The 13,357-nt window shown below is 50.0% G+C and overlaps 1 protein-coding gene across 1 annotated transcript in view; it reads left to right on the top strand.

The window, feature by feature from the left end:
* Positions 1-13,357, top strand: part of FANCA (FA complementation group A) — a 39,094-nt gene that overhangs the window by 16,537 nt on the left and 9,200 nt on the right. The window contains 10 exon segments of the mRNA XM_054710424.1: positions 2,229-2,305; positions 3,920-4,039; positions 5,665-5,801; positions 6,220-6,290; positions 6,598-6,694; positions 6,776-6,963; positions 8,049-8,145; positions 9,108-9,284; positions 10,483-10,556; positions 11,958-12,086. Of these exon segments, the coding sequence (XP_054566399.1) occupies positions 2,229-2,305; positions 3,920-4,039; positions 5,665-5,801; positions 6,220-6,290; positions 6,598-6,694; positions 6,776-6,963; positions 8,049-8,145; positions 9,108-9,284; positions 10,483-10,556; positions 11,958-12,086 (1,167 nt within the window).

The raw sequence follows: 13,357 nt of genomic DNA, 5'->3' as shown, positions 1-13,357 counted from the left end.
TTTTTACTTTCATTTTTGAAGGCTGTCTGTATAAACACTGTTCAGATTTGACCTTAGGAATCCAGTTGTTTTCTTTTGTTTTCTCTGGAGTTCACATTTGTCTTATCGTCATTTTCCTTGTACATATCATGATTCACCTGCAGATTCTGCCAGTTGTCTAGAGCCCTCTCATTCAGAATCGAGTGTCCAACAATTACATCTGGAGACGCCTCTTGCAGAGCCTCCCTCCGACCTGCTCCAGTTTGAATTGTTAGCTTCTGTGCTTCTGAGCACAGCTATCATCCGTGTCTCTCTTCGACATCACCCAGGAGTGTTCTCTGGCTTGTGCTGACCCTTCCTTTTCTGTGTCTCAGATCATCCTCTTGGCTTGCTCCTTTGTTTTGGTGGAACATACCCTGTTGATGCATATTTTTCATAAGAAAGGATGGATGGGAGGTAAAAAAAAAAAAAAAGTTTGACACCTTACTGAGCCTTCAAGTTCAACAGGTAATTTGGTTGAGTATAGAAATCTAGGCTGGAGCTTGTTTTCCTTTCAGTCTTAGAAAATATTCCTCCATTGATTTTGAGGCTCCTTGTTGAGATGTTATAAACTTATGGTTTCTGGTTCTTTGCCCTGTGTTTTTCTCTCTGGAGGCCTGTAGTGTCTTATTTTTTCGCTGTGTTCTGAAATTTTATAGTAATGTGGATTACTGTGGGTCTGATTTCATTTCTTGGCCGGGCAGATGGTGGGCCTTTAAATCTGGAAATCCGTGTCCTCCAGTGCTAAGAAATTTTGTCTATTTTAAAACCTTTTGTTATGAGAAATTTAAGACAGAAAACTACAGATCAGAGTATATATAACCCAGCTTTCATAGTTATCAACAAATGGCCAGTCTTATTTCATCTGTAGCCCTCAATTCACCCACTTACCTACCCTTCTGGGTTATTTTGGAGCAAATCCAGACACTATTATTCCACCTTAGCTTATTTCACTGCAGGCTTGCTGCCCTCTGCGTGGTTTTTTGGAGCCTTGATTTTCAGGTATTAGAGTTCTTGGATTGTCTTCTGATGTTTTTTCTCTTCTGACATATTTTACATATCTGGTGTTTGGGGATTTTTTCTCCTCTCCTTTCTTCAAGTTTACCTGCCTGTCCTCTAGTGAGTTTCAGTTCTGCCACCAGATGCTCTTTTTATGGCAGTCTGTTCTTGCTAAACAGCTGCCGTGTTTGCCTTCCCTCTCAGAGTAGTAATGATAGTGGTGCCTGAGTGTTTTCTGTGAATTTCTCCATTTTCTTTTGTTTGCATTGATTTCTACTTTAAAAAAAAATACTTTTATTGATTTTTAGGGAGGAAGCGAGAGGGGCCGATGGAAACATTGATTGGCTACCTCCTATGTACCCCCTACTGGGGATCGAGCCCAAAACCTGTGCATGTTCCCTGACGAGGAATTGAACCAGTGACCTTTGGTTCCTGGGTCAGTGCTCAACCACCGAGCCCCACCAGCCAGGCTGGTTTCTATTACTTAAGCTAAAAGCTTTCCACTTCCCAATTGGTTGGTGGTCCCCCTGGGTTCCTACTTTCCAGGCTGTATTCCCTGCCTCACTTCAGGTCCCCTGATGGGCCCTCCCTCTGGAGCTCAGCTGTGTCCTCCTCCTATTTGTATCGTCAATGTTTGCAGCACTGGCAGGTCAGATGCTCTCCTGCCTCATGGCTCATGTGGAGGCTTCTTGTCCTGCAGGCCATGCCTGTGTCCATGCGTCCCATATCTGAGCTGCCCCTTGTGGCTCCTCTGAGGGTGACTCCATGGCTTCTGTCCTTGGACTTGTCACTGTGTCCTGAGACAGTGCCAGCCGTGCTTTGTAAACGCCCCTTGTCCTTATCACAGGACCTGCTCTATAATTCTTTGTGTTTTTCATCACATTTCGGTGTTTTTATTAGTATTATTAATTACAGTAGTATAAGTTCCCTTTTAAAATTTGTAAATTTCTGAAACTTGAATGAGAGAAGTAAAAAACATGCATAATCTCTGTGCCAGTGAAACCACTGCTGGCAGATGTGCACACATGGCATTGTGCATCAGTGAGGACGTGATGTAGAGTGGTTTTCTAAACGGGGTCATAATGTACAGTGTTGTGTAATTACATTTACTCTGTCACATACTTTTGCTTTATTAAAGTTTTTGGAATTGTAAGCTTGAGAATTAGCTTGAGTTATAGTTGACCTGATTTTAATGTTTTGTTCTGATCCAGAGCAGATAAAATCCCCTCGTCTCTGTATTCCACCTACCGCCAAGCCTGCTCTGCTGCTGGAGAGAAGAAACCGACAAGTAAGGGCTCTTGGCCATGAGCTGTGGCAGTGGCGCCTTGGTCAGTGCTGTCTGGTTAGGTCGCGTTGGGTCTGGCCAGGGCTCTGGGTTCAGAGACTGCCCACCAGCAGCCCCAGTCATGGACCAGGATGTGATGCCGTCAGCTCACAGGCTCTGAGCCTGGAGACGCTGATGTACCTGAAATAGCACGTTCCTAAAGCAGTTCCTGCGCACAGCATTCACTCTGCTGTTTGTGGCCCCACTGAGGGTGATGAGGCTTCTGCTTGCCTGTCCTGAGTTCAAGCTTTAAATTCGGGTGACCTCTCAGACTCTGTAGCCGGGCTCCAGGACTGTCTCATTTCTGAAGCCTGTTGTAGGGCTGGTCTGTGACAGCTTTCTGACTGACCCTTTGGATGGCAGTTGAGTTTTGTGGTGGGTTGGGGGGGGTGGTCTTTCTGCTTCTAGGGAACAGTGACATGGACCTAGGACACATCTGAGAGGATGTAGAGGTGAGACGGCCATGCTCGGAGCAGCTGGGCAGACTCAGAGTGTTCCTGCCCACCCTACCTGGCCATTAACAAGAAGGCTGTCAGCAGTGCCGTCAGGCTGTTTTCCCAGCAATGTCACTGGACAAGGGGCAGGAGCCACGCTGATGAAGCAGCTTGTGTTTGCTGGTTTCAACCCTCTGACACCTGCAGGGCCATGTAGGCTCATGGGGCTTCTGTCTGCCAGAAACCCCTTTCACTAGCATGGATAATTTATAACAGATGGAGACCAGCCCCTGAGCAGGCAAAGAATGAAGGTCCCAGATCTCACCGCTCTCAGGTCCAGTGAGATGGCAGCTCTGCTGGGGATGCCCTGTGTGGCGTTGGTCCTCCTCGCCCAGCCCCGGGTCCCACCTTTGGGGGCTTTCAGAATGTCTTCTGCTGTAGAACTTGATGCAACGGGCTCATTAGTAGAAGCCTTAGGCTCTGGCTCCTGGTGTCACCGGAGACCTGTGAGGCTTGCTGCACACAGTGTCCTCTCCAGCAACACCAGAAATGAACTGATTTTGCTTTTAAAACACCGATTCTGCCTTTTTTCTTTGTTTTATTTTTTTACCATCCTATGATAAACAACTTAGAAGTTTGAGAAACAGGGAATAAGTCATTCATGAGTGTCTCCTGCCCAGCCTCCCTTGCTGTGCTGCTTATTTATTTATTTTTTTAGAGAGAAAGAGAGAGGGGAAGGGAGAGGGATAGAGAGATAAGAACATCAATCGACTATCTCCTGCATGCCTCCTACTGGGCATTGAGCCCACAACCTGGGCATGTGTCCTGACCAGGAATTGAACCAGTGACTTGGTTCATGGGTCAATGCTCAACCACTGAGCAACACTGGCTGGGCCTCATCTTTTTTCATTAGGCACATGCTTTTCCCACTTGTGGCAATGGGGCGGGTAGACCATGCTTGTTCTTGAGCTTATTTATGAATGTTTTGATTTTTGATGTGACAGCATCCAGCCTCGGGAGGGTTTCATCCCCCCCCCCCCCCCCCCCCCGTGGGCAGAGAACCCATGGGAATGAGCAGGTCCACATTCAGCTGCATGTTTCCTGTATGGCTTACTTGTTAGAATCACTCTTCCTGGTCTCGCAGATGCAGCCCTGGGAATGGAGGTGGAGGTGGAACCTGGCTGTACGGAAGGCTCCCTGGGACTGCTCACAGCTGCACTTCGAGAGCTCAGGGCTGCCATGACAGACCCCGCCCAGTATGATGGTGAGGACGGGCAGTGGGCAGGCTCAGGAGCTGTGTGCGGCCATGGATGGGGCTCAGTGGCTGGTCCACTCCCTCACGGTGGTAGTGGCTGGTACTTATTCCTGTGGTTCAGTGTTTGGTAGTGAAGCCTGACCCTGGTGCTGGCAGGTGTCAAGAATGTGGTCCTCTTTAGACAGGATGGGAGACCAGTCACTCAAGCTGTCACAGACCCTTGGCAGAAGGTGACTGTTCCGCTCTTTGGCATCCCAGTAGGACAGGTGGTGGAGAGGAGGCTGGGCGACATTACTAGTTGGAGTTTTCTTTCTTTTCCTAATGCCTGAGCCTCTGCTGCTGTGTGCGTTGTGAGTGTTTCTCTGGAGTAGGAACCTGGACAGTTCATACTTCGCAATGGTGCACAGCAATCTATGAAATAAATCCTAACTTCCAGCACTTTCAGACAAAATCCCAAATAGTAGGCTAGCCTGCACCGGCATGGCTCAGTGGTTGAGCGTTGACCTATGAACCAGGAGGTCACGGTTTAATTCCTAGTCAGGGCACATGCCCAGGTTGCAGGCTCAATCCCCAGTGTGGGCATGTAGGAAGCAACCAATCAATGATTCCCATCATTGATGTTTCTCTCTCTTTCCTCTCTCTCTCTCTCTCTCTCTCTCCCTCTCTCCCTCTCTCCATCTCCCCCCCTTCCTCTCTGAAATAAATAAGAATATATTAAAATTAGTAGGCCATATTTTTACCTAGTAACTGTACGGATTTTATTTATTTTTTTATCCTTACCCAAGGATACATTCATTGTTTTTAGAGAGATAGAGAGGAAGAGAGGAGAGAAAAACATCTATCATGTATGTGCCCTGACTGGTAATTGAACTGCAGCCTAGATATGTCCCCTGACCAGGAATGGAACCTGCACCCTTTTGGTGCATGGGATGATGATCCAACCAGCCAAGCCACTCGGCCAGGGATATTATGAATTCATTTTATTCCCGCTAGGAAAGGATATCCTGAGAGAGCCTCCCAGAGGAAATACTAACAAAACTATCTTAGTTCTGCTTGCTGGGTGCCTGCAGGGCCTTAGCTGTGATCCTACTGAGTGTGCCAGGGGTGGGAGCGTGGCCTTTCAAAGCTGTGCTGCAGAACGTGGTATCTGGAGATCCTGGGACCTGGCGGGACCCAAAGGCTCCAGCAAGGTGGCTGAAAGGTCAGGTCAGCCTTATTCCAAAGCAGCAAAGGTTCCATTTCCACACAGTATGGTTGGCCCACTCAGCACCCACCCAACCTCTGGTGCCCCAAGGCTGTGGCTCTTGGCCATCGGAAACATGATGGCAGCTGGGACGCAAGCCTCCAGCAGATGACACAGTTTGGGGGAGAGTTGGTATGTGATTCAGATGAAGAATTTAAATAAGTGAAGTTTGTGATGGTGACAGAGTGCATGCTCCTCACACGTGCAGTACATGTGTGAATGGTGACTGCCCCTTTGCCGTGTCACCTCTCCACGCCCAGTCACTGCCGCCTGCAGGGAGTTGGCCCTGGGGTGCAGTCAGGGTGGTGTTGGGTAGTTTCTGCGCCCTCATCAGCCCCTCTGTGCACCCCTCCCTGCACCCCTGCTCACCTGACGACTCTGCCATTTGCAGTTTTGTCTGCTCAGATTGCGGTGGTTTCTGAGAGGCTGCACTCTGCCCTGGGCCTCAGTGAGGATGACGGCAGCTCCGAGGTCTCGAAGATCCAGCTCAGTGTTCTTGCTCCCAAACTGGAGCAGCGGGAGCAGCAGGTGAGTGTGGGATGCCAGAGAGCACAGCTGTCGCGCCTGCTGGGTTGTGCTAGAGAACCGAAAGCCCTTCTCTTCACTCTGGTCCTGCTATATAAAGTGTGTACATGAAGCCAAGATGGTCAGAGTCCTCGGTGCCAGGGTCAGCACCCCACCTGTGTGCGCAAAGAACATGCAGCAGAGGCCGTCTGTGGCCTCAAAGTCCACAATATTCACTCTCTGGCCTGCTCTCTGCTGTAACATTTCACCAGAGGAGATTGCGGGACAGCACGCGGCCTGTCATGTTCCCAAGGTTTGGGAGTGGGGATTCTTGTACCTGTTTGCTTTGGGGTTTCCTCTCCGAATGCAAACCTGCCAAATGTGTGTAAATAATACAAGATCCGACTCATGCAGGTTCCCCTCCGGGTGTCTCTCCTCTCAGGTCGTGGATCTTCTGCTGACATCTTTCTGTCAGAACCTAATGGCAGCCTCCACTTTTGCCCCACCGGACAGGTAGTCTGGGCAGTTTGTGTGCAGGTGGCCTGCTGCTCTGGGTGGGCCCCCTTTGTGGAGCAGAGCTTCTCCCTGGTTCCACGATGACAGTGGCCATCAGTTCCTGGTCCTCTGGCTTCCTGCTGGGCTACTGGTGGGGGCTATGCTGACTTTATCCAGTGGGGATGGGGCAGGAGTTGAGCATTGCACAGGAGACGCCACTATTTGGGGAACTGCCTGCTTCTTGCTGAGGCCTCCTGTGCCGAGTGCTGGTCCCCCAGACCCTGGGAGGGCTGATCAGGACTGGAACTGGCCATTGTCTCTGCAGGCAGGGCTCCTGGGCGGCCCGCTTTGTGACGACCACATGTGGACGCTCGCTCCTCCCCGCTGTGCTCACCAGGCTCTGCCAGCTTCTCCGTCACCAGGTAGGGCTCCTGCCTCTCTCCAGCTGGGAAGGGGGCTCTGTACCCTCCCTCCTGCTGAACTAGTTCTTGGTCCCATTTTAGGGCCCGAGCCTGAGTGCCTCGCACGTGCTGGGGTTGGCTGCCCTGGCCATCCACCTCGGCGAGTCCAGGTCTGTGCTCCTGGAGGTTCACATGGGCCCTCCTATCCCTGCCAGGGACCTCTCCATCCCTGAGTTCTTCAGCAGCCTCCTGACATGCAGGTCCAAGGAGTCCTCACTCTTCTGCCTCAAGTGAGCTCTCCCCTGGTCCCTCAATTACTTGTGTCGTCTATTAGTAAAAGTTACAGATGTGTCCCTCATATAATCACGGATTAACCTCTTGGTGTCTGTCCTTCCAGAATCTTGTTTCTATGTATTTATGTGAGAGGGTTGGTTGGTTTATAAAAATGGGATCACATGCTGCACTGAACTGCGTGTTAAGACTGTGGCGCCCTTGCACGTCGCTCAGCGTCCTTTGAGCCCGTGAGAGCTGCTCCATTTTGGCTCGGGGTCCTGACTTCTGGTTAGGTCCCTGGTTCCCTGTGCAGAGCAGCTGCTGCAGCTGTTTCTCTAGGGGAAACCCCTACCTGTGGAACAACCCGTCCAAAGGTAGACTCATCTTAAAGGGCCCTGAGACCCATCATCATCCTATAAGTCCGGGCCAGTTCACACCCCACGCGTCCCATCATGCACCACTGAGCCCATTCCTACCCTTCTGTGTGGGGATACCTGCTAACTCAACAGGGTGACACATGTGGGGCGGCAGGTGCTTGGGGCAGGTGGGTGGGTGGGGTGAGAGTGGCTGGCCTGTCTGAGGAGTCCTGTGTGGTGGGTCTGAAGTGGAGCTGTTGGCTGGGGCTGCGTTTGAAGTTTACTGACAGTTGACAAAAGGCCTGAGGAATGTAATCAGCAGAAAGGATAAGTGCAGGAAGGCCTGTCTCTGCCTACTGCCCACCTGATGTCTGTGTTGTCCACACTGGAGGCAGATTGCCCATCCCTGTCCCTCTCATGGGCTTTTGGCAACACCAAACAGTCCCCACTGGGAGTCAGTCCTGTAGGTGCTCTAGTCCCCCCCAACCCCCCCGCCCCCTTTCTCACCGCCTTCCTGACTTTCTCTGGGCCCCTGGGTGAGTCTGTTCTGGTTGGTCTCTCCCTCCTCCAAGTCTCCACCTGCAGCAGTGACAGAGCTCAGACCCAAAGGGTACGATGTGGGGGCCACTTCCCCAGTGCTCAGGAGTGGAGGCTGAGGATGGGGACTCAGGACTCACGCTTAATTCTCTCTCCCTTATTTTCATGGACCACATTTCTAGGTTACAATTTCCATTTTCTATTTTCAGATTTTGTACCGTGACAATTTCTTACGCTTTGTGTAAGTTTTCTCCCCAATCATGTGATGCTTGGTACAGCTGTTTATCTCCAGGCCTCATAAAAAAGGTGGGTCTCTTAGGTTCCTTTCTTCCATCCTCCTGAGTCTCCACTTTTATGCAGGAGTCCAATGCCCATGCCCCTTGTTTATCAGGCTGTCTGCTTGGGCTGGACACGGCCTTTTCCTCCTGTTCCAAGTTAAACGAGGGGGTGTAAGAATCTTCCCATTCAGAGAATTCCATTTCCTCTAGAGAGTTCTGTCTTCTTGTGAGTGCTTTTTAGATTGTTAGGAGATGAGAAATTTAAAGTGTGTGAGAATGTGTCAGCCAGGCAGGTGAGGTTGCTGCTCCTTTTGCAGAGATTTAAGGAGCCTCCCATGTGAGGTTTAAACCTGGTTCTCAGTCAAGGCTCACCCTTAGGATCAATGGAGAAGCTTTAAAAGCCCAGCCTCTTGGCCTGACAGGTAGATTGGTGTTGGGAGCAGCTGGGCCCCTATGGTTGGTGTCGAGGAGCTTAGACCAAGCTGCCAAAATGTAAGGTATGGAATGAAGAGCAGAAGGAGTGGCCCCAACAAGGAAGTCCCCAGTCACACTGTCCAGTCCCAATTCCCATATGGTGCAGCCTACACGAGAAACATAGGGAAACAGCTGACTTCCTCAGGTGCAAAGGGGTACAAAGGAACACCCCCCTGATAGGCTTTGCTTGCCCAGTGTGCACTTCCTGGGGAAGATAGCAGTGCCAGCCGAGGCCTGGGAAGACAGCACCACCCTGTGAAGGGCAGGTCAGACCCAGCCACCAGCTTCTAGGCGTCCACCCAGGGAAACCATCCTGTGTGCACCGAGGTTTACATACAGGCTGCTCACAGAGATGCTGCATGTAACTGGTCATGGTGCCCAGGGTGCCCCACAGGGGAAGGCGACGCTGCAGGTGAGGCCGCTGCAGGTGACACAGGGTCTTTGCTGCCTGCTGTATGTGGCCAGGCTACGTGAGTATTTTCTGAATCTCACAGATGTATTCCTGTCTCTCTTCAGTTTCAGTTCATTGTGCTCAGATTGTTCTCAGAAGCCCGAGACCCTCTCTCCGTGGAGGACACAGCCAGCCTTCCCTGGAGGCCCTTGTGCCTGCCGCCTGCAGACTGGCAGCAAGCTGCCTTCTGTCTTTGGAGACAGAGGGCCTTCCGGGAACTATTGAAGGAGAAGGAATTTCATGTAGGTCCTACTGTCCCTCCCCTTCTTTCTCACCTTGTCCCAACTCGCGGGTTGCAGGTACAGATCTGGGGCCTGAGGATGTGATGGGCAGGCAGATGGGCCTGACCCAGTGACGTTGGAGCAGCATAGACTTGGCTTTGGTTGAGACTGTTATTGGGATCATTGTAGATTCACACCTAGGTTTAAGAAACCAGATAGAAAGAGGCCTTCTACTCTGCCCAGTTTCCCCCAACAGTAATATTTTGCAGACAATTTTAAGAGTGGATAAAAATGTATCTTAAACATCTGCCAGGCTCCAATTTGGGGCCGGGCTTCTCCGAGCACAATCCCTGGGAGCCTCGGCCACTGGGCCAGTGTGCCCTGTTACTCGTCTCTGCTTCCTTTTCATAACTTGCTATTATTTCTGGGATGCTTGCCTGTTTGTTTTGGTCTTAGAGAAAAATTCCCATTTGTTTTATTTTTCAGTTTTATTGTTAACTATATCATTTATGCACGAGTAGGCCTGATGGTCTGTGTAAGGCAAGGAGCAATGACGCTGGGCATAGCTGCACCCACCGGCAGCTTAGCAGATGCCTCCCCTGCACCTCAGGGCGCTTTCCAAGCCCTGGGCCATTGCAGCCCTGCAGGTCCTGCAACAGGCGCACCCCTGAGCACCGCACTGCTGCCTGTCACTGGGTTTGGCCCTCACCCTGTTGGGATGTGCTATATGCATGTTTCTGTGACGTGCTCTTTTAACACGCAGTGTTAGGTTCTGAGATTAGTCTGAGTTGATGTGTGAAACTGTTCCAAGAATTTGAAAACAAGAAATACGCTACCATGAATGTTTGAAGCAGTTGTTAAGTTTATTGGTTACTACCCAGCTCCCGGAACTAAAGAGTGACTTCTTTCCCGGTGTTGCTGAGCGGCAGCCTGAGAGGTTTGCAGATGCCACAGGCCACTGCTCATACCTGCAGTGTGTGGAGCACTCCACTTAACAGTCCAGTTTTCCTGTCTTAGTAGCTTCCCATGCACAGTTAAACAAAGCAACAGAGCAGTTCTTCTCAGGACCTGGGGCTGGCACCGCCGTCCAGCAGTGGGAGGTGGCGTGAGGTAGTTTACTCTGACCATGTGAGGGTGCTAGCCTGTGGGACTATTGGGAAACGACCTGTGGTTTCTGGGTTCCATCCTCGCTGTGGCACCCAGCTGGTCCTCCTCTCAGTTAACTTACAGAGACTGGGTGCAGCTGGAACTGGAGATTCACCCGGAAGTGGACTCTCTTTCAGACATAGAAAGGTAAGTGTTTAATGCATTCTGCCCTCAAAATGTTTTATGGTTTTCTACATTGTCTTAAAGTCTTGAGTTTTGTCATTATATCCTTAATGTTTAGTTTAACACATCTGTGAGCACAATTTCATTCACTCCTTTACTCAAGAAACATTGAGCTGTTTGCTAGATACTTCTAGAATGTTCTAGCAGCTGGGGATGCCTTGTAAATGAGACACTCCTGCCCACGTGGCACCTCGCCCCTGACACTCCTGACAGGTCGGTCTGGCAAAGGAACCACACAGAGTTGACCCCTGTGTGGCCTGGGACAGGCATGTAGACAGTGGATAGAGGCAGGAATGTGCTCTCGGAAGGCACCAGGCAGGGCTGTGAGAGCAAGTGCCCAGAGAAGGGGCAGCGGGACAGCAAACAAGTTCCCCAGGTGGGGCCTGACCGACCATGTGCTCAGCTGGTATCTGCTGGCCCTGCGTCCGCTGTCCATGTGGGAAGAACACATGCAGCCCATGGAGGAGGCAGAGGGCTGGGCATGTGCCCCACAGAGTGCTGGCTGTGAGGGGATGGTTCCAAGAGTGGGTCAATCAAGGTGTGAAAGCTGATTACTGAGACCACTGGGAGGTCCAATGTGTGGTTCTGGGCATGCAAGTGGGGTGCTGACAGGGCCATGGGTTTTGGGGCACAGAGGTCAGGGAGGGCACGGGAGCCCAAGGGAGCAGTTGAGGACAAGGAACAGGGTCCTGGAGTCTCACTGAGCTTTGTGAGATCAGAGACCCCAGTCACATGGAGTAATGTCTGTCCCCAGACTTGTCTTGCGATGTCAGATTCTGGACAGAACTAACAGAAATAATGAGAAAAGGAAAAGGCTGTGGCAGTGAAAACAGCAACTCACTCTTTTTTTCCTGGTGCCAGGCCAGCTTTGGGAGGGCTTTGCACCTGTGCTCAGGTGCCCTGGGGTCTCGGCCCTTCCTGACCTCTTTCCAGCAGGAAGAGAAGGGTCAGCTTTCTGGTGAGGGTCCATGGCCATCAGTGTCCCTGAGCCACCGCATGTGGACACTGTACTTGCACCTGTCCTGGGGTTTCCTTCCTCAGATATGTCTGCACAGGTTTCAGAAGGAGAAAGCACGGGATGATCACTGTGGCTCCTTGCCCACTCATGCTCGGGTTTGGCTCCTTCACTGACGGCAGTGCCGGTGGCTTGGTGCTTTTGGTAGTTTGTCCTCAGACCTTCCTAAGGGCAGCTGTCCACATCTGCACACCTGTGCTGTGATCTGGGCAGCTCACAGGCATCCTGGGAGGAGTCCTCAGCCTCTGTCCCAGCTCAGCAGGTTGCTGTGCCCCTCACTGGGGTTCATTTCTTACTGTGGGAGCTCCTGCTTGCAGACATTACAGCACAGACCTCGTATGTGCTTGCAGGCGGGACTTCCACCAGTGGGCCATCCGTGAGCATTTCGTCCCCATGCCCTCCGCTGCAGGGGGCTGTGATGGAGACCTGGAGACAGCGTGCACCATCCTTGTCAACGTTCTGATGGACTTCTGTCAAAGGTCAGGAATGCTGATGCCAAAAAGCATCTTAGTTTTAATTTGGGTAGTTGTAGGAATATTTTTATTTCCCTCCAGTTTCCCACATTATCACCAACACTGTTGTTACCTGACTTCTTGATAATATTTATCCTGGTGGGTGTGTAGTGATATATTGCATTATGATTTTTATTTTCTTTTCCTTGATGGCTAATGATGTTGAACATCTTTTTATTAGCTTGTTGACCATTAGTGTATCTTCTTTGGAGAAATGTCTGTTCAGATTCTTTGCCCGTTTTAAATTGGGTTATTTGTTTTATTGGGTTGTAAGAGTTCTTTATATGTACTGGATGCCAGATCGTTATCAGACATATGAGTTGCACATACTTTCTCTCATTCTGTAAGTCATGTTTTCACTCCTCAATGGAGTACTTTGATGCATAAGAGTTTTACATTTTTATGAAGCCCAATTTATTTTTAGTTTCAGCTTTTATGTTTAGGCCTTTGATCCATTTGAGTTAAATTTTGTATGTGGTGTATGTTAGGAATCCAACTTTATTCTTCTGCTTGTGGATGTCCAGTTCCCCCAGCACCTTTGTTGGGGAGAGTGTCCCTTCCCGATTGAATGGTCTTGGTGCCCTTGTCAAAAATCAGTCGATAGCACTTGGGAGGGTTTTTTTCCTGGACTCTCTTCTGTTGAGCTACAGGTCCATCCTTATTGCCAGCCTCACACTGTTTTGATTACTGTAGTTTGTACTAAGTTTTAAATAGGGAAATGTGAGTCCTCCAACTTTGTTCTTTTTATTTTTTTATATTATATAAACCAAGCCACTTAATTTTTTTATCCATAACTGAGGGCACATTCATTGACCTTTGCGGGGAGAGAGAGAGAAACATCGATGGGTTGCCTCCTGTAGTCACCCCAACTGGTATCAAACCCACAACCTAGGTATGTGCCCTGACCGGGAATCAAACCCACGACCCTTTGGTGTATGGGATGACGCCCCAACCAACTGAGCCACACCAGCTAGGGCTGACTTTGTTCTTTTTCAAGATTGTTTTGGCTGGGTCCTTTGCAATTCCATCTGAGTTTTAGCATCAGCTTGTCACTTTCTACAAAATGATCTAGGATTCTGATAGGGATTGCACTGTCTTTGTAGATGAATTTGAGTAGTATTTTACTATCTTTTTTTTTCCTTTACTACTGAATTTATCAGGGTGACATTGGTTGATAACATTATGTAGGTTTCGGGGGTACAATTCTGTAGTACATATCTGTATATTGTATTGCGGAT

The sequence above is a fragment of the Eptesicus fuscus genome, chromosome 21 (genome assembly GCF_027574615.1).
Source record: "Eptesicus fuscus isolate TK198812 chromosome 21, DD_ASM_mEF_20220401, whole genome shotgun sequence".
Classification (NCBI taxonomy): Eukaryota; Metazoa; Chordata; class Mammalia; order Chiroptera; family Vespertilionidae; genus Eptesicus; species Eptesicus fuscus.
Note: the sequence above shows the minus strand (reverse complement) of the source record. Positions and strands in the feature narration are given on the sequence as shown.